This window comes from Zeus faber, assembly GCF_960531495.2.
Source record: "Zeus faber genome assembly, chromosome: 1".
NCBI classification, from domain to species: domain Eukaryota; kingdom Metazoa; phylum Chordata; class Actinopteri; order Zeiformes; family Zeidae; genus Zeus; species Zeus faber.
Window position 1 is genome coordinate 15,960,052 of NC_137193.1, and position 21,888 is coordinate 15,981,939.

At 43.3% G+C, this 21,888-nt stretch overlaps 1 protein-coding gene across 1 annotated transcript in view; it reads left to right on the forward strand.

Moving 5' to 3' along the window:
* Positions 1–21,888, forward strand: part of szt2 (SZT2 subunit of KICSTOR complex) — a gene marked incomplete at its 5' end in the record, with an annotated part of 88,124 nt that overhangs the window by 52,841 nt on the left and 13,395 nt on the right. Inside the window, 11 exons of the mRNA XM_080009282.1 lie at positions 96–143; positions 2,966–3,072; positions 3,693–3,875; positions 10,765–11,032; positions 12,252–12,331; positions 14,751–14,876; positions 15,959–16,161; positions 16,962–17,058; positions 17,236–17,316; positions 17,502–17,576; positions 21,182–21,274. Of these exons, the coding sequence (XP_079865408.1) occupies positions 96–143; positions 2,966–3,072; positions 3,693–3,875; positions 10,765–11,032; positions 12,252–12,331; positions 14,751–14,876; positions 15,959–16,161; positions 16,962–17,058; positions 17,236–17,316; positions 17,502–17,576; positions 21,182–21,274 (1,361 nt within the window). The remainder of the gene's footprint in view (positions 1–95; positions 144–2,965; positions 3,073–3,692; positions 3,876–10,764; positions 11,033–12,251; positions 12,332–14,750; positions 14,877–15,958; positions 16,162–16,961; positions 17,059–17,235; positions 17,317–17,501; positions 17,577–21,181; positions 21,275–21,888) is intronic.

Consider the following 21,888-nt stretch of genomic DNA (forward strand, 5'->3'; position numbering starts at 1 on the left):
CTGTGTCAGCTGAGTTTTTTTTTTTTTTGTAGAGCTGTCCCCGTCTTCACCGTTGTGTCTGCCTTGCCGTTGTTCCCATCTCTGTTTACCCACAGAACACAGTTCAGATGACGAAAACAGCCCTGTGCTAAATAGGTTTACACGTAAGTCTGTTTTCCAGGCCCAACACATTTGACCGTTTGGTGATGGGATGTCTTTTTGTTTGTTTGTTTTTGTTTTGTTTCAGAGCACTTGATGATGCTTTTTTAGCACTTTATTCCCACCGTTTGAATTGCCTTCTAATATCTGTAACTAACGTACAGGCAAATGCTCTTATATGCAGGGTCCTTACCCGATCTTTGAGGTGTTTGAATTTCATCCTCAGAATTTGAAGTACTGGAATACCTTGAAAATAGTCCCTTTTCTTCTGAAGTGTTTGAAAAGTCCTTGAAAAAAAGACTGCGATCATTGAAAGCATGTGATATTCCCCCTGGTTTTGTTATTCAAGTCTTAACCTAATAAAATATTGCCAGAATGGCTTTTACAACATAGATTATGCCAAGGAAATGTAAATGTAATCCAGCATGGTTGGAAATAATAGTAGTATACATTATAAGACAATAGCAGACCTGCCAACCTGCACGCATTTTGTGAACCAACCACGCAATTCTTGGTCAAAATACACAGGTACAAAATGCCAGCTGAAACTATGCAAAAAAAACCCCAATCAATCAATACAAAACAATAGCGTACATTTATTGGGTTATTAAACGACATCCCTCTGATTGTACCAGATGCGACGACCTTGTGCTTGTGGTTCTGTAACCCCTCCCCTCCCTCTCTCTCACTCTGCATCCACTGAGCGCAGCGGTACTTTATTATCCACCGAGGCACAATGCTGCATTGTGGACTGAAATGGGAAGTGGGGGAGTAATTATCAAGCACTAAAATGTGACTGTAATGGTAACATATGAAACATGAGATGCACCGATCGATCGCCCGGTTTTCACCGGTCCTCAGTGTCAGATACAGTATATCCGATTCTGTGCGGGTCAAATGTACATGGCCGATACTGTGCACATGTACTGTACTGGTGAAAATGCTAGAAATGATACTCAAACCCGATACCAACAGCGGAGCATCTGCTCTGGTTGTTCCTAGTGCACGAGCTCCACTCTTTTTTGACGCTCAGTTCTTGACGAGTCACTCAGTAAAACGAGTCGTTCGATTTGATTCAGTTGGTTTACCGCACGGTGAGGGAAGGAGGACTTCCAGTGAACAAAAATGAGAAGAGTCAGCCATTTCTATATTTTTTTAATGATTGCAAATTATGATTGAATGGCAAGTACCATATAAATATAATAGAAAGGTATATTTGCACTTAAAAGTGAAAGAGCGTTTCATGTGAACTGGACATTTCCATGTTAGTTATTTGTTGTGTCCAGTTACAGGTTGAAGTAAAGTGAAACTTGGTGACAGTCCCATGGCCGATTTTGTTGGAAGTCAGTGACCGTTCCATGTTGTATTTTGGACAGTTTCATGTTCTATTATTGTTCCATATTGAAAAATGAACAATAGAAACACCCAGTGTCAAAATCAGCAATCTCACTATTGTGGTGAGTGAAAATTTCAGCGTAGTCCGTATGTGCAGCTGTCCTATCATGTGAGTGTGATCAGATCACGTGATGTATTTTTCGTTGACGTACAGCAGATGAACCCAACAAGACCAAATTATAAGAAAATTTGATTTCTCGATCAAAATGATCGGACGACAATGTAAGAGTTATTTTATAGTCAATGTTTTATTATGAACATACAACTGAATGAAAATCAGAATCGACAGGTCTGACTTGAAAAAGATCTGAAATCTAAGTGGCCAAGAAAATTGCAAACAGTGCATCTGTAGTTGGCAAACACGCTCAGTAACTTTACAAGATGATGCATTTCAAGGGTATATCCTTATGATATTAATTAGTATACTGTATATAATTAGTCGTGGTACCTTGCATACGATGTAATGAGCATCGTTATGAGACGACTACGCTGTGAATAACTGAAGGAGTCATTTGGCTGCAGAAACTCAAACACCACGGAGACTCCCTGTTACACTGTTGTGCTACTCCAAATATTTTCCCAAGGTTGGCCGGTCTGATAATAGTAGACGACAATGAGATTTATAATATATATATAGATAAGCTTATATGAGTAATAGACAATGAGACTACAGTTATTTTACATTTTAATTCTTAAAGATCACATTGAAAATAGAAACATAAGAAAGATAAGTGCTTAAAAAGGTACTTGAAACTGTCCCTGTCGGAAGGAACTCTACATATATACTGTATGAAGAATAATCCACGAGGAGGGCTGAGGTTATCCAAAATAGCCTGACGCAAGGTGGAGGAGGGTTTCTCTCTTTTCCCAAATGCAGCACAGAAAACGCAGGGACCTTTTATGTGGTTGAAGTGACGACAAACGTTCCCAGATATGCCGTTGCATGTAGCATAATGCTACACCGACGATAGCAGTGACCAACAATTCAAACTTTAAGCGTCGCAGCACTGCTTAAAGACGTCATTGATTTTGTCGAGCGGCCTCGTATTTCATTTTCGCTCGCGTTCCTGGCTTCGCGAGTAACACATCCGCGGCGTATCCTTGACTAGAATGTGGAGTGCACATCTTCCCCCTGCCAAGATAACAGCAGATTTCCAATTTCACTGCCTACTATTCCCTATCTACATCCTGTTTCACCCCCATGAATGGCTGAGATTCATCTTAAAACTCCCAGCAACACCGTTTTACCAGCCGTGCTATTAAAACATGACTTTTGCACAAGAAAAAAAAAAAAGAGGACGAGACCAGACTTTATTGACGGCTTCTTGGCTTAAAGAGCCTGACAGTTTTAGTTTCCAGTCTGTGGTGCATAAGGTGATTTAAGGATTTGATTTCCTCACCGAGTCTCCCCGTCCCCCCCACGTCTCTCCAGCTCACAAGGGCTTCCAGCGTTTCGAGGCCCTCGAGCAGACGGACTGGCCCGGATCGGGGCAGGCCCCGCGCCAGAGGTTCCTCTTCGTCGATGTTCTGGGGAAGAAGGTGAGGCCGATGGAGAACTTCTTATATATATATATATATATATATATATATATATCTTCTGATATGCGGGAAAATCCTAACAAATGAAATAAGAGTTGTATTACAATGGATACAGTTCAGTTTAGATTATCTTGTATCTTGTACAAGACACCAGGTATCATCTTTAAGGGCAAATTGGGTTTTGTGAACTAAAAAGCACACGCCATGATAACCCCCCCTCAACTATTAGCGATTATAAAGGATTGCCTGCTAAAATAGTGCAGTGTATTTGAAATGAGACGTTTTCAGAATATTCACAGCTATTGTTCACTTTTCAGTGTCCTGAAGTGTCCTTGTCGCGTTCTGATCAAATGCACTAAGAATTTCTGTTCACCAAGTAAAAAATATATATATACTGTATGTAAAAAAAAAAAAAAAAAGCAAGGATGGCTAAATGTAGTCAGAGATGAATAAAAGCCTGATCACAGTATCCACATAGAAATCAGCTGTGCTCATATTACTGTGTATTTCACCGCGTTTCACTTTTTAACCAACTTGTGAAGCCGAGGTCACATTTCCGGTTTCCGTGGCCGACAGAATGGAAACTGTTGCGTTGTAACAGCCCTGTGTCTGCGTGCCAGATGACGCTGTACAGCTACAACTGGTCCATGGACCTGGGGATGTCTCTGAACCGGCAGCTGGTGCAGCTGGTGAAGTGGCAGAACGCAAGGGCCCACGTGGTCCACTGCCTGCTCAACCAGAAGATGGGCCTCTTCCACCACTACTGCTTCTCCGACGTGCCCAGCCACGAGGACTCCAAGCAGGTGAGGTGGGGGCGGGGAAGCATGTCCACCCTATTCATTTGCTGCCAAAAACGTCACCCTCGTGGGGCCGACAGGCGCTAGCGAAGTCCACGGGTAGTAGCAGGTCAGAAAAACTATTCAGAAAAATGTGCTGCCAGTTCAGGAGGAATGGCCCTCCCAGCGCAGCAGCTGGACAGACGGTGCCGTCCCCCAGGGGCGGAGTTCACACATCTGTCACATCGTCTGAAGGAGGCGGTGGACGCCTCGGCACGATGGAGTGCTCCGTCGTTTTCCCCCTCTTCGCTGGTACTCGTTGACCTACAGTACTTCACAATTTGTCCGTCTTTCAATGTTTGGACACTCTAAATTGTTGTGGTCTTGACAATATATGAACCCAAGTAAACTGCTGAGTGCGTGTTGCTGGATAAAGGATTTTTCTGTTGTTTACTTTGGGAGACCGCTGCAATAGGAGCCACAAATCAATATCATACTGGTGGTTTGGCTGCCATGATAATAAAAGAGCAGAGTGTGTTGCTTCGCTGTGGGACAAGTGCGCCAGTGCCAAGTGTTTTGTCTCGCAGTACGACTGTAAACCGCTGTAATATATACATGTTGATCAGAAGAAAAAAAAAACGACTTCGAGTAATCGGGCGGCACGGCAAATTATCTTTCCGCCATGCCTTCACGTCCCAGGTCTCTTTCTCTGCCTTTCATCGCCACATCTCACGTCACCTTTGGGTGAAAGGTTTCCTCCCGCCTGACGCCCAGCAGGCTTTGATTTAGACAGCCCAAACGGTAAAGTACACTTTTGTCCGATCAGATTTAGAAACTTTAAATTAGCATATTTCAGGAAATGTAATAAGTCATGTCAAATTGGCGCTTGAATGTAAATTGAAGGCCTACTTTTTATTCTTTTTTTTTATCTTGCATTCTCTCAAAGCCCTCTTTGCAATTCCTCCGCGGCCCACTATGGGGGGGCGCGACCCGCAGTCCTTTTTTTTTTTCACCAGCAGCTGAATAATTCAATTTCCACTTTCTTAAAGAATAAAAAAAAAAAAACAACAACAAAAAAAAGCTGGATTTAAATAAGTGGCACAACTTTTTCTCTCCCTCCGCCGGCTCTCCGCGGTTTAATCACTCCGTCGCTAACAAATGTGGACAGAAGGCCGAATCAGAGCAGCAGAAAATTTGCCCGCACAGAGTGTCATCTGTCATTGTCCTGATGAGTAGAGGCCCATTTTGACCCCCCCGCCCCTGCACCCTCCCCACAGCCCCTGGACACACACACACACACACACACACACACACACACACACACACACACACACACACACACACACACACACACACACACACACACACACACACACCACCACACTGCCCCATTAATGCCCAGCAGGCTGTAAGCTGTTCTGCTGAGCAAATTTACCCAGAGTTTACTCCCTGAACAGGGACAAATTAATTATACTGTGCAGTGCCAGGAAAGGCACACACACAAACACACACACACACACACACACGTACTGGTATCAAAGTGAGGTCAGAGTAAATACACCTGATTAGTGAGGACCCATATTCCTAGTGCACTTCTAAACCAAATAGTCAATTACAGCAGGGGTTCTCAAAATGTTGATTGGCAACCCCCTAAAAATAAAAGTCAAAAGTCTTGCGACCCCGTCATTCCGACTCGCCGATGTTTCATCTAACAACAGCATAGTTAAGTACACGTACAAACCTCTGTTGAGTTGGCACCCCATGTGATGAAGTGATTGCCATTCGTACTGCGTTTTTGCTGATTTGTGCCGTCAAAGTTATATTTGTGCCACTGATATATTTTAAATTATATTTCATCAACTGTTATGTAACTTTCCATCACATCATCATCCATATCGCTCTAAAATTGTCTTGTTTGTGATACGTTTGTATTTAGGGCAGAGTTTCCGTCCTAAAAATTGGTGCCGGTCTACGTGTCCTGAAAAAAAAAGGCGATAATTATCGTTATTGTTTTATCGCCCAGCACTGATTCTGATTGTGCTGAGAGGCAATTCTTTTCAACGGACATTATGGCTGGAGAAATGTAAACATTTTGAGCTTCAACAGATTTTCCCAGTCAAAAACCAGCAATTTCCAGATAAAGGAAACTCTGGCTTAGAGTATAATATAATACCTATATTATAATGACATAATAATATATAATAATATAATATACTATATACACTTTATACACTATATATACTATATACACTATATACACACTATATATACTATATACACTGTATACACTATATATACTATATACACTATACAGTATATACTATATACCCTATATAGTATATGAACTATATATACTATATACACTATATATGCTATATGTGACCCACCGCTGACTTTAGGTACATTAGTTGGCTTTTGAGCTTCAACAATCAGAGCTTCAAAACAAGGTGTCACTTGTGCAAATCAAGCAAATACTTTTAAAGCTATGACTTGTTAATGACAAGGGTGTGGTGATTCTGAAAGAATCACCTTCACAGTTTTCCCCACACTTGGATTCATCCAGCCAGCATCCAGAATGTAAATAGGTTGGAGGACCAACATAGGCGCATGGCTACTTAACACATGGCCACTTGACACCCTGCTAAATGGGGACTTGACAGCCCGCTTAATGGGGCAATCTCTGCATTGTTCTTGTGTTTTGAGGGAATATTGAACAACGTCATCGACACACAACATCTTTTGTTTAAAAAAAATCTTTTATTTAGCAGTAAGAATATACATGTGTTATGAAAGTGGAATTATTTAGGAGTTTAAAAGTGCGGACAACACAACAAAATATAGAGTCTATCAATATTATGAGTCTCTGTATATCAGCCTCAGTGTGTCATTTAATGTTTAAATGTGCGTATGCCAAATATCTTCAAAGTTCTTGGAGTTATAATGTGGGCTAACCCCAACCCTACCCAAGCTACACTCTGAGAGCCTGTTTGAGGCCTCTTTTCGCCCTGGCCGCATTTGCAGATAGATTGAGAATCTTGTCCATTACTCATTACTACTTGTACTACTCATAATCTGCATCACCAACCTCAACGGACTTCATCACGTCATCATCTTCTTCTGTTGTAAGAACAACGGGCGTATCGTCGTCTCCTCCGGTGGTTCTTGAAAATATTCTGTTTCATCGTCACATTCAGGTTGAAATCCGCTGTTTGAAATGTTCTCCAAGTCCGGGATAACTCCGGTATCAGATTCAGCATCGCCGTCGGAGAACTGACTATCATGAAAAATGAGTCCAGTACGTGCTGCTTACATGCTGATTTGGATCTATCACACTGGTCAGATTAAGGTCCACGATATGATTTAGAGCTTCCCCCACCCGCTTCTCCTAATCCATATTAACACGAGGATGAATGTTTTGACAGATAAGTGAAACCGAAGGATCCTCGTCTTGTTGACGGAAGTGACGTCAGTTTGACTTCTTTGTTGGTAAAAGTAGTACGATTTAAATGTTAAACTCTATCAAAACAGTTTCACATTGTGACTTTACATTACATGGAATATGGAGGAATGATCTTCACCTGTGCTGTCGCTTTAAAGGAAACAATCGATCAGCGTTGTTCAGCGCTGTTCAGCGTCTCAGTAAGTGAACTATGTTTCCCCATGTAATCTAACGGGAATATTTAACTCCACGGTTTAACATTTATCTACTATTTATAAATAAAACTCGGTTTTGAAAAAAAGTTGAGCGATAAAAAAAACACAAAGGAACATGAATCTGGAAAAATCAAATTTTCCTTTGAGAAAGGTTTTTTTCAACTTATTTGGTTGCTTCTTGTGATTTTAGAAATACGCAAGATAGCGGATTTTTCTGCGGTGGGTCACATATACACTATATATACTATATAAACTATTTATACTATATACGCTATATATACTATATATATATACATTATATACACTATATATGCTATATACACTACATACACTATATATACTCTATACTTTATATACTATACTACATACATTATATACACTATATATACTATATACACTATATACGCTATATACACAATATATATACATGATATACACTATATATACTATATATATATTATATACACCATATGTACTATATACACTGTATACATCTCATCTCATCACCATTCTCAGTCTGGTTCCCGTAAGGGGACGGCTCCTCGCTTATCGACCAATTTGCTTAATGACCTGGTCGTAGGAACGGAACGGAGTTGTTAGTTCAGGAGTACCTGTATATACATTTCTGTCATATTTACATTCATTCCCATCCATGCTGCGCAGAGAGTCAAAGTGAGAGGCAAAATGTCTGCTCTTCTCCTCCATGTCAGGGACAGGAATGGGAAAGTGAGTTGCTATGGTTAAAGGGACGCGCACACACACAGGCGTGCACGCTGTCTCTCTTTCTCTGTCTCTCACGGAAAATGTAGCCTCCTGAAAAGGTATTCATGACTCTATGCATCTACTAAATAATTTAACTGAGAGAATTTTTTCTGAAAACGTATTCATATTTTTGAAAAATGGTTTACATTTTTTAAGAAAAACACCTTTTCCTTTTTGTTGTGCCTGTTCAGAAAATCATCTAGCGCCCCCCAGAAAACATTTGGCGACCTGCCCCTAGGAGTCGGGACCCATAGTTTGAGAACCATTGAATTAGGAGACCGGTCTACACAAGTAGTAGTAAAACACACAAACACACACACACACACCAGTTACTTTTCTTACTGGCTCCATATTCCAGATCCAACATTGAACGATTGTTCTAATGACACAGTGCCACGATTGGAGTCGACTACCTTATTAAATCTATGCGTCACCACTTTCAACATTTAAGATTCAAGATTCAAGAGGTTTATTCATCACATACATATACATACTTTCATACATATATGCAGTGAAATGTCAATGCAACGCACCCGGTGATTACACACAATATGTTCTAGACTGAACACAATAGCTACCTAAAAATTTCTACTTGAGTAACTAACTGATTCCTAAAACCTAATGCAGTAAGTCGAATACTATAGAATAAGATAAAATATATAGAATAAAATAAAATAAAAAACACTTGCCCAGGCTGCAGCTGCACATTAGAGTAGATTAAACGGAATACAGTGGAACAAGGGTAATTTCTATGGTGTGTTCCAATAGAATTTCAATGGAACTCGTTTTCCTGCGGTTTCACATGAATAACTCATCTGCCTTGCACTATGTTTGCTAGAACGCAAGAAGCCAAAGTCCTTTATCGTTTTTATGGAGTAGCGGATAAAAGGGGTTGAATGTTTCTCATGAATTGCATTGAATGAAACTTGGATGGCCTCTAGCAACAGTGACTGTGATATGATTCTCTTTTTGCAGTGATCTCATTAAATCCACCCAGTTTCCTGCTTATCAGATGAATTTTGATCCGTTTGGGCCATTTTTTGCGGGGGGCTTAACATGCAGGATTCTTGCCAGGTCCTTGATGTGCTTGAATTTCATCCCCAGAAGTTGAAGTACTGGAATACCTTGAGAATAGCTCCTTTTGTGCTGAAGTGCTTGAAAAGTGCTTGAAAAGTCCTTGAAAAGGACGTGATTATTATTATTACTGATCATTAAACTACCTCTGATATTCCCCCTGGTTTTGTTTTTCAACTCGTAACATTATAAAAATTATCCAGAATCGCTTTTACCACATCGATTACGACAGGGAAATATACATTTCAGCCGATCAGCCACAACATTATAACCACCCGCCCAATATTGTGTAGCTCCCCCTCATGCTGCCAAAACAGCTCTGACCCGTGAGGCATGGACTCAACAAGACCTCTGAAGGTGTCCTGTGGTATCAGGCATCGAGACGTTAGCAGCAGGTCCTTTAAGTCCTGTGAGTTGCGAGGTGGGGCCTCCATGGATCGGGGTTGTTGTTCCAGCACATCCCAGAGATACTCAATCACATTGCGATCTGGGGAATTTGGAGGCCAAGTCAACACCTTGAACTCTTTGTCGTGTTCCTCAAACCATTCCTGAACAATTTTTGCAGTGTGGCAGGGTGTATTATCCCTCTGAAAGAGGCCGCTGCAGTCAGGGAGTACCGTTGCCATGAAGGGGTGTACTTGGTCTGTAACAATGTTTAGGGAGGTGATACGTGTCAAAGTAACATCCACATGAATGCCAGGACCCGAGGTTTCCCAGCAGAACAAAACTCAGAGCTGCTTACTGGTTACCAGGCCACTTTCTTCCATTGCACCATGGTCTGTTAACAAGCTGTTATGCACTGTGTGTTCTGACACCTTTCTATCATAGCAGCATGAACTTTTTCAGCAATTTTTGCTACAGTAGCTCTTCTGTGGGATCACACCAGGCGGGCTGGACGTTACTCCCCACGCGCATCAATGAGCCTTGGGCGCCCATGACCCTGTTCCCGGTCCACCTGTTGTCTTCCTTGTAATACTTTTGGGAGGTACTTACAACTGCATATTGTTAGGGTTAGGCTATGTATATGCTCTGACCCAGTCATCTAGCCATCACAATTTGGTCCTTGTCAAAGTTGCTCAGATCCTTACACTTGTTTCCTGCTTCCAACACATCAACTTCAAAAACTGACTGTTCACTTGCTGCCTAATATATCCCACCCCCCCCCATCCCTTGACAGGTGCCATTGGAACAAGATGAACAATGTTAATCACTTCACATGTCGGTGGTTTTATTGTTGAGTACTTGAAAGTCCTTGAATTTCATTTTGTAATGTCAGAATGAACCGTGAACATGGCAGATGGGGTTGAGAAGCTCTGACTTAAAACAGTTTTTCTTCTCTCTCTGTCTCTCTCTCTCTCTCTCTCTCTGTCCGCCTATCGTCATGTCATTCTGTCTTTCTGCCGCTTAATCCCGCCTTCCTGGACAGGAGCCCAACCCGTTCCTCCATCCCGCTGTGGAGCCTGATGCCCTGCTGCGAAGTCCCGTACCCCCGGCAGCCAGCAAAGACTCGGGGCGCCTGGCAGGCTCCGGGCGCAGCCTGGCGCCACTGCACTTCCCCTCTGAGCTGCTGCCCTTTGATGAGGCGCTGCGGGACATGAGCGCCGTCCGGCCGCTCGCCGGGGCACAGGACGGGGTGGACGCCGTGGCCCGCCACGGGAACCAGCTGCTGGAGGTCAAGGCTGCCGAGCGCAGAGGTCGGTCCTTACTTCCTGTTTGTTTGATTTTTGTGTGTGTTGTGTTAAGAGTGTTGTGCTCCTCTGTCCTCAGAGGAGCAATATGGAAGGGTTTTTATTGTGTCGGGCAGTCAGATACATTATTAGGTTTTATGTTTCTTATTCCCCTGGACTGCATGACTATAAATCCTAATTTACTGGCCTCCTATACCGATCATCACCTTCAACATGAGATGAAAAAAGTGGATGTGGAAAAGTATAATTTATGCTTGATGCTTGAGCTATATAATTATATATAATTACATATAATTATATCTGTATCTTTATAGAGCTATATATACAGTATATAGAGCTATGTATCATATATATACTGTATATATATTAATTTTATTCAATTATTGTAATGTAAATATACAATATTAATATTTCTTATATATTATATAAACTTTTTATATTAAAAGAATGTAAATGAATTTGAATGTTCTATTTATAGAAATCCATATATACAGTATATATGTATGTATATGTATGTGTATGTATACAGCGATCAGCCACAACATTAAACCCACTGACAGGTGAAGTGAATAATCTGGGTTCCAAGGCACCTGTCAAAGGGTGGGATATATTCGGCAGCAAGTGAACAGTCACTTCTTGAAGTTGATGTGTTGGAAGAAGGAAAATGGGCAAGTGTAAGGATCGAAGCGACTTTGACAAGGGCCAAATTATGATGGCTAGACGGCTCGGTCAGAGCATCTCCAATACAACAGGTCTTGTGGGGTGTTCCCGGTATGCGTTGGGAGCCAAGTCTAGCCCGTCTGGTCTGATCCTATAATGTTGTGGCTGATCGTGTGTGTGTGTGTGTGTGTGTGTGTGTGTGTGTGTACACATTTTTTTGTTCCCCCAACGTGGTCATTCCAGTACTCCTTGTTTTGAATTTTATCAAAAGCTATGAACAAAAAGACAAAACGGATCATTGAAAAAAAATTTAGTCACATGGAGCATTTCAGTTGTAGGATAGAACTAACACAGACTTTTTACTGTTTTCAGTGACAAACTCCAGCACCTTCTTTTTACCTCTATCATTAATGACCGCTGACCTCAGACAAGCGTTTGTTGCAGCCCGTGGTGTTGTCGTGGCAGGAGAGCCACGCTCTTAACCCAGCTCCTTACCCACTGCGCTAATAAACCACCCCGCTGCTCTAAGTATCTTGCGCTGTGCCTTTATCTCTGCTGCTGACAGAAATGGAGAAACAGATGAAGATCGAGAACCTGTTTGTTACTTGGCAACAGAGGTCTGCACAGTCAAACATGCCCATCTCTGTAAGTAGCTCGCCAATTGTCCTCCATATGTAGATGCAGACTTGGGCTTACGCGTGGGCACACGCACATACTGTATGCATAATTGATCTCTTTGAATATGTCCCAAATGTTTGTGTGGAAACTTCAGAATATGGATACAAGGATGGATGGATGGATGGAAAGATGGATACTTTTTTCATCCCTGGATGGAAGTTGCAATGTCTCAGCAGCTCACATCTAAACAGTAGGCAGTAATAATAAAAAAACAATAGAATAAAAATATGACAATGAAAATATGTAAAAGAAAAAAGTTAAATATACAGTAAAACTGGGTAAACAATAAAATTTGGCAGGATAATGGAAAATAAACCTGAATATAATAAAATAGATAAACCTGGAGTATTTAATCACTATAAGCAGAATGATGAATAAACCTATAAACCCAAAATCAAGAGTAAAAAGCAAACATACACCTGTGTATTGACAAATTCACACTTATGGTTTTTGTACAAATGTTTATTATTTATAATTTATTTATTATTATTTATTTATATTTATTATTGATAACAAATGTAACTGCGGCCATCAATACACAGGGTCCAATGTAGTCGTGTTAGGTATGTATTCGAGTTTTCACAGTTTCTGTAATGCCGGGATCAGGCTGCACAAATTCAGCCTGATTTTGACTCAATTTTGTTGTTGCCCACAAATTTCCAGTGTCGGGCCCGAAATATGAACGTTGGGAACAGGCATCTTAACAAACAAAAACCCAGAGAAACCAGACTTACAGTATAGAACTTGGGATGATGATGGCATCCGTGCCCTGTTTCAAAGCGCTCGGTTTCTTCAAGCTAATCAAGGTGCACCGACGAACTTCAACTTCCGGTGAATTTGCAACCTTTTTCACTAATTCCTGCTCCAAATGTACATTGATGTTGATCAAACTTCAACCACATGATGTCTGAAATGTCCCGGTTCCAACGAGATCTTAACCATGTCTGTGCCTGCTGGGGTTGCCGTGTTTCAGAAACTTTTAGCCCGAAAAATGCCAAGAAGATTAATAATAATAAAAATCTGAGCAAAAATGTCATTACAATTTGTTCAGAGTGAAATGACGACAAGCTGAGGGAGATGTAAGGGGGCCCAAATGGGACATAATAATTGGCATTATTTATATTTAAAATAAGATATGAATTAAAAATCCATCCATTCTGGAAAACAAAATGGAATTTATTTGGATAACCACTATACACGATAAGTACATTTATTACAAATATTTTAGCAACTAAAAGATTGCTGAATGCCTGAACGTACGTACATTTTCCTTGACTAACCTTAAAATTCACACTTCTTCTCACTCATCTATTGATTGGCATTCGCTGGCAATAGATTTTCCACATGGGGATTAATAAAGTATTCTCTTATCTAAGATGCATGGTTAGTCACAAAAAGCCATAAAATGCTTTAGCAACTCGCAGTCACTTACTTTCTGTAACTTTAATGCCTTCCCACTTACTGGCTGATTTATGAGATTGATTGATTGGTTGATAGATAGATTGGTTGATAGATAGATAGATATATTGATTGATTGATTGATTGATTGATAGATAGATAAATTCAGTAGATGCTGTAGATAGATAGATAAAAGCCATAAAACGCTTTAGCAACTCGCAGTCACTTACTTTCTGTAACTTTAATGCCTTCCCACTTACTACCTAATTTATGAGATAGATAAATTCAGTAGATAGATACAACAGATAGATAGATACAGTAGATAGAAAGACAGAGAGATACAGTAGATAGACGGACAGATAGATAGATAGATAGATACGACAGATAGATAGATACAGTAGATAGACAGACAGATAGATAGATACAGTAGATAGATAGATACGACAGATACGACAGATAGATAGATAGATAGATAGAGTAAATAGCCTAAACCTAAAAAATCAACTAGAAGATAGAAACAATATATGCCATATATGATAAAAATAAACTTTATTATAAACCACAAAAATAGATCTAAATATACATTTGGCAATATAAAAAAAATAACTACAAATAAATAATAAAAATAAACCTGACAATAACCCGAAAAAAAATATATATAAAAAAACAAAACAATGAACGGTAGAAATTGGGGCAGTATTAAATAAAACCCAATAAATACAAAACTCACAATAAACCAGAAAGTTAAACTGAGGAAAAAAAAAGTAAAGTTAACTTTTAATCATTTTTAATGTCTGGAACAGCACGTAACGATACACCGCAAGGGTTTCAGAGGGAGAATATAAATGGGCAAAACTGTCTTTGCAAGAGGTAAAAGCAGCAAGATTTGAATGACAGGTTGAACATTTTATCTAGCTGTTAGAGTGTTGGGGGAGGGGATTGAAAAAAGCTTAACTTTGGCCGCCGGCCGCCGGCCCTGCTCTGGCAGGTGGCGGACCTGGAGACCCTGAAGCAGTCCTCCAGGCTGGTGCACTACTGCGCCACGCCCCTGCTCTTCGACCCCGTGTTCCGCCGCCGCCTCCAGGAGGAGCAGGTCGCCCCGCCTCCAGTGAAGGTAAGCCGCCTCCGTTAAAGAGGAGCCCGCAGCTTTCCGCTCGCGGTCTACGGCCTGAAAACATGGATCGGCTTCCGAAATGTCGCATGAGAATCGCCGTGATGGACGGACGGACTTTTGAAAATGTTGCCGGTTTTAAACTTCATCCAGTGACGGATGACTGTTAATTCAGCCTTGACATGACAGAAAAAAACGTTTGGGGCGGTTTGTTTTCTGCGCAATCTCACGAAAGACTTACAGCCAATTTTATTTACTGTAACAACAAACTTGACGGTTTATTTTAATTTTTTCAAATCCTGCGAGGGCTCCCTCCCTTGTTGTTATGAACACATCATTAACCCCCTTTTTACTGATTTCACAATAATAGTTCAACACTTTGGAATCCCTCCGTGAGCAATCCTCCAAAATCCCATTTGACACAGTCTTTCCGCTCTCCTGTAACACGTAGAAGACCCTGTCTGTCGCCATGACAAAAAAGTTGGGCTCCAGAGAGGAGTTATAGGAAGGCGAAGGCCAGGCAGCGCCGCGTGTCCTCGGCTGCGCTCGTCGCTCTGAATGTGTAATTTTATAAAAAAGCACAAGAATAGTCGGCCAGACCCGGGGATGGACGGACAATACTGTGCCGACACATTTTATCGTGTGTGCTGTCCCAACTAATGTGTTACGAAACGCATAGTTACCACGGTAACAACAATAAGATTTCAGCCTCCAACACGACACGGAACGCACTCACTTTAACACGTCTTTTGACTAGTGTTGTGCGTTGTGACCCCCACAATCTTTGAGTATCTTAGTATTGTATCATATCACAATACACAATTTCATAGCTTGAATTAATCACGATAAGAAGATTTGACCTAACATTGTCACGTGAATTACAGAGGTTTTTTTTTAAGATTACAGCTTCGGTCTGATGTCTGACTTAGTATTTCCATGTTCAACACAAGACCAGATACTGTGATATTCACCCCTGTGGTCAAATTTCCTCTTGTTATTACTCCGTTCCAAAAACCCCAGCCCCCATAAGTCTGCGTTTGTCCCCCTCCCCCCTAACGGCATCTCCTTGTTGTCCGCATGATCAGAAGCGGCACCGCTCCAACGACTCCGCGGCGTCCGGGCGCGACCGGAGCTACAGCACCGACTCCGCGGAGACGCTGCCAGGGCGGCTGAAGGAGGAGTCCTGGCTGCTGGAGCTCTCCAGCACCTTCCTGCAGCAGTACGTGCAGTACCTGCAGAGCACCGGCTTCATCCTGGTCCAGGTCCGGCCCCAGTCACCCGCTCGCAGGTCAGTCGCCGCCCGCCAGCCAGCACGCGTTCACCCAGAATAGAGAGATGAGCAATCTTCCCTGTAGATGTCCTGTCAGGTTATTTGTTTCACACTAGAGATGAAATGAGATTTTGTCATTTTTATTTTTTATGATTATTCTTTTCCAAAAAATGTGTGGCTTTTTTTTTTTTTTCGCCCAAGGACTCCTGAATGTTCCGCACCATTATTTTGGCCCCTTCTTTTCTTTCTCAGTCCATTTCTCTCTCTCTCTCTCACTCTCTCTCTCTCTCTCTCTCTCTCTCTCTCTCTCTCTCTCTCTCTCTCTCTCTCTCTCTCTCTCTCTCTCTCTCTCTCTCTCTGTCGTCAGTCACAGAATGTGTTGTGATCTGGTGCTGGCCTCTTATCTCGCAGCATTGCTGCCCGGTGGCTGACGTAACCGCAGTGGATGTCGGGCAGATGCCCAGCTCTCAGGAAGGGTCTTGGCTCCGCCGCTCCGTGGCCTGTGAACGTGTGATTCACGCTCAACTGTCTCTGTGTGTGTGTGTGTGTGTGTGTGTGTGTGTGTGTGTGTGTGTGTGTGTGTGTGTGTGTGTGTGTGTGTGTGTGTGTGTGTGTGTGTGTGTGTGTGTGTGTGTGTGTGTGTGTGTGTGTTTGCGCGTGTGAGAGAGCAAGAGAGCAAGAGAGAGAGAGAGAGAACAAGCTTTCTCGACTTGAGGCCCCAGCTTCCCTCAGGCTGTGACTCTGATTTGACCCTCACCAACCCAGCCCTCCCTCCTCTGACCCCCACCCCCCGCTCTGTTGGCTCTCTTCTCCCGCAGCACTGCTCGAGCCCGGGCGGCCATGTTGAGCTCCATGTCCTCAGAAGGGAGGATGTCCTTTTCCTACGTCAAGCAGAAAAGCGAGGACAGTCCGAAGGTTAGCTTCAAAGACAGGGGACATTTTGGGGAGATTTTGAGACTCGCTTGCCCACAAACACCCGCCTGACGCAATGACTTCAGGCAGACAAGGCCACACAGACCTGAACACATGAACGGGGTGTTAAGCCCTTTGGTCAGATTTTAAGGTCATTCTGGAACCGCTACTTCTCAGCAGACCACCGCGGGCGGAGCCACGGCCTACTACCTGCAGAGGGCGCTGCCGGGGGGAATCGTGCTCATGGAGCTGGCATTTCAGGTGAGACGGGGTTGCCCCATTTGCCGCCACGGTTGTTTGGTTCGTTTATAGCCTTGTCCAAGCAGGTACGTCGCTCTGATCATGTTTCATGTTTTAGATACTTCACGTCTTTGGTGTTGGGTCACTTTGGTCTATGTCATGCTGTTGCCCTACATCTCTCTCTCTCTGTCTCTCTCTCTCCTCAGGGTTGTTACTTTTGCGTGAAACAGTACGCCCTGGAGTGTACCCGCATCCCTATGGGACAGACGGTCAACTCCCAGGTAAGCAGCCCGTTCCCCGTCTCTGCAGGAGAACCTAGCGCGCAATCTATGCTGTCAGCTATTTGAGGAGGATATTTCATATAAGTTTTGGGCCGGTGCCCTACTTACCGTGGAAAACAAATCTTTCACCTGTCACAGGCATAAAAGACTAAAAAAATAAAATTGCAGAAATTTGACTATGCGTCAGATTGGCAGGCTTGTGTACCATGAAGTTAGGCGTCAGGAAGCATAATAACAATAAAAATGTAAAAAAAAAAAAAAAAAAGCCTCCACATACTCGTCGAGCGATCCTTCCCTCTCTCTGTCTCTCGTTCCCTCCCTGAAATGTAGCAGCATCAATAAAAAAAACAAAAAACATTTCGAGAAAAAGTTCAACTGTGAAAACAAAATGGGATTATTATATGGCACTTTGGAATCGCAGGGTAAGAAATATAACACCTGAGCATTCGTCTAAGTGCGACGGTCGCTTCAGTGAGCGTCTCTAGTAAATTTCAAAAGTGATCTAGGAAGTGGTGATACGCAGGAGGGATGACTGTTAACTGCGTTCAGGCAGCACCAGACACATCTGCGGTTGCGAAAGATGAGCCTCTCAACAGACTCTGACCCTGAGTGCTGTCCTATGGCGGATAATGTTCCCTGAACACCCCTCTCAGAGGCATGCAAACCGTTATTGGGGACGAAAACCCTGCTCGCTCCATCCCAGCTCCACTCAGCTGTGAGCCGTCGATTCTCCAGTCAGCTCCTCAAGAGGAAATGCGTTGCTTGGAGGCGTTTACTCGACGGCTTCCTGTCCGAGTCTGTCTGCGACGCTCTGCTGAAGCTCAGGTACCACTGCGACCTTGGAAGGAACCACGTGAGTCCGAGGCTGTCTTTGCGCTGCGATATGGTTCCTACCTGGGCGCTCATACCAGGGCTAAAGAACTTGGATAAGCCGCTTCAATCCCCCAGGTCTCACCTGTGTGGCGTGAAATTATGCAATTGGACTCGGGGCGTCTCTGCGCCTCTTTGACATTCCGTCATAGAGAGGAAGGAAAGCTGCTGTTATTTGCAGTTTTTGACCACTCATTCCTCGGGACTTAAAGCGCCCGGCTTTGGTTTGGGACTGACTAGGCTTTGTAAGGTTTGGATTTCGGCGTATTCCAGAGGGTGGTGCCACGTCTAATGATCAAACATGTCCGTGGTGGAACCCGTCCTCACCGGCACGCGTCTTTGAAATTGGCAAAATCACACCAGACCACAGAGGTGTTGGAAGCTAAATAATTATCTTTCTCTTTCACGGAACTTGCACTAGTCATGTGGCTTCCCTTGCGTTGTCCCCTTTAAGTCTGTTATTGTTGTCCACCGTCTTATCTTCCCTGCCTGTGTGTGTGTGTGTGTGTGTGTGTGTGTGTGTGTGTGTGTGTGTGTGTGTGTGTGTGTGTGTGTGTGTGTGTGTGTGTGTGTGTGTGTGTGTGTGTGAATAAGGTTGGTGTTTGTGTTTGAAGGCCATGAAAGAAAGCTCTGGTGCTTTTGCTCCAGGGCTTTCTTTCCATGTGGATATACTCAGTTGGCTGTCGGGAAGAGATCAGCCTTGTCCCTTCCAATTGGTCGTCCTTTGCAGTGCCGCTCGCCGAGTGCTGTTAGAGATCAGATATTCGGTAATGGCCTCTTGTTTGATAATTGTAATTTTTCATATCAAAAAAAAAAAGTGTATTCAAACATACATGGAATAGCTGTTGATTTATGGTCCAGCACTCTGTAGCCGTAGTGTGGATATACAAGGTGTGAAACGACGATTTTCAGGTGGTGACTGTAACTGATACAGCTTGTTGAACCCCAAATGGGACGCGGTTCCGATGATCCAGAATCCGATTGTTTGCACCTCCACAGATTCAGTATTTCTCTGAAGTAGCATTTTTGAGCGTGTACTGCAGACGGATACTGTAACCGTCCTTGACTGTGTCCTATCGTGTCTCGTCCGTGTATGTTCCACTCGTTTGTCTCATCAAGGAAAAGCCTCAAACTTAAAACAAAAGAGAATTTTTTCAGAATAATAAAATAAAATACATGTCCAACAGCACAAAATAGAATCCACTAGATGGCGATATAACCTGCTGAACCGACCTCTAGCGCAGGGGTTCCCAACCACCGCGGGGCAATTTCCACCGGGCCGTGAGAAGGAGGGCGTGCACTGTTCAGCTGTGCTTTATGATTGCTATGATTTATGATCTGGCTATTATTTATTTTCCCTCCCCGCACTGTACACGCTGCTTAGCAGTGGCGGGCGGGGCGCCGCAGTGGGGGCGGCTGCTCTGCCGGTCCCGAAGTCGGGGGCGGACTTTTTTTTTTTGCGTGACCCTACTATGTTATTGTAGATGGAATTAATGTGTTTATTTTCCTCCGTGCGTAACGGGCAGACACTCCACTCCACAGTCACGCCCCCCTTCCGTTAACATTTTGTGCGCTGCGCTCCGTGATACTAAAAAGGTTGGGGACCCCTGCTCTAGCACACTCCTGCTTGTGCCTGGTATACACCAAAGGACTTTCGCCACGATTGCAGGGAGCGCAAGGACATTTTTCAAGCTCTTCAGAACATCATGAGGAAATCTCTTGTCTGCGTGCTCCCGTCACCGGCAGCCATTTGATTTGAGATGGATACTCTCACGATCAATCTCAGACTCTTATTTACGATCGCGGATGGATAAATGTGTGTGTGTGTGTGAATTGGTCAATGTGAGGTACGCACTGTCAAGCACTTTTGAGTCGTATGACGTGTAAAGCGCTTTATAAATGCACCCCATTTACCATTTGTGAGAATATCAGGTTGGATGGATATACTGTAATCGTAAGTGTTAAGTCTCGGCTCCTATGGTGTGTGCAGGAATCCCAAGATGTGTGATCCCCTGTGGTCACAGTTCTCTCTAAATCCTTCCGTGTGTGTACTACGAGGATGGCAAGAAAAGCAATCGAAATGATTACATGTCTAATGTTGTCTTTTGAAAGTCTTTTGGCGTATCCCTGCCATAGTTTCTTTTCAGACAGTTACACGTTACAAACAAAATGAAATCATAAAAAAAAAAAATCATAAAACTTTACTGAGTTCTCTTTATATTCTCAAAGCTAAATTGTAAGCAGATTTGAAGAAGTGGAATTAAACGTGTCTCGTTTGTCCGGATATCTTTCATCCCTTGTGTTCCCAGCCGACTTTAGCTTCTCTTCTCGTTTTTATTTCCCTGCTGCATCAAAACTAACCAGCTACTGCAGAGCTGACACCAGCCTAATGAGTGCAGTTCCTCAGTGCCTCATAAGTTAGAGCATATAACTGAACCATCTCTTTCCGTCTGAGTCTTTGCTCCGGGATATATACGTTTTTAGTTTTCGCTGCTTGTCCAAACATCTCAGCAAGCCATTGAACCCTCTCACCCCTCGCCCCGCCTAGAAACGACCCAGACCGCGGAGGGCGCCTTCAAATGTTTTGTCGTTCCAGTACCAAGTCGCGTTTCCTTTGTATCTGTCGACCTCCCGGGCGACCACAAGGTTGTCTGCCGCGCCTTTTTGTCCCCGCCTGTCCACTGGCATATCTGTCTGTCTCTCTGTCTGTCCATCTGTCTGTCTGTCCGTCTGGTCCCACCACATTTACCTCTCTCCATCAGGGCACCCTTCTCACCAAACCCCGTTGCAAGCCGTTCCCAGATGCCACGACAGTGTCTGACACCGCGGTATGTGCCAGCATTTTTCAGAAAGTGGGGAGGGGGCGGGCACTCGCGCTCTCTGTCTCTGTCTCTCTCTCTCGCTCTCTCTCTCTCTCTCACCCCCCCACCCCCCTCTCTCTCTCTCTCTCTCTCTCTCTCTCTCTCTCTCTCTCTCGCTCTCTCTCTCTGTCTGTCTGTCTTTCTCTCGCTATAATCAGGCTCCAACCCCTTCCCCGCCACCCTGCTTGCAGCCAATCAGCGCTCGGGGGGTTGTGATTCTTGCTCTTCGTATCTCCTCTCTCTGGGCTTTGGATTGGGAGCGCTCACTTCTCCATATAATCCAAACTCTTCCTTCATTCATTGGGAACCATTGTTTGGCTACCATGACCGACAGTATAGCTTCATGCTTACGCCAGACTCCCAAGGGTGGTCTGGCCAAATGGATCTGAACAGTGGGCAGCTTTTTTTGGTCAATTAAATGACTTGAGGCTTAAGGCTCCCCAAACGCTTGAGGCTTCCTGCACCAGGTTTAACCGTGAAAATGTTTCCCAGTCAAGCTCAGCCGAGCTCGGCATTTTTTACGGGATTTGCTTTCCCTCCTCCTTTTTTTTTTTTTTTCTCTCCTTCCAATAGTTCTCTGC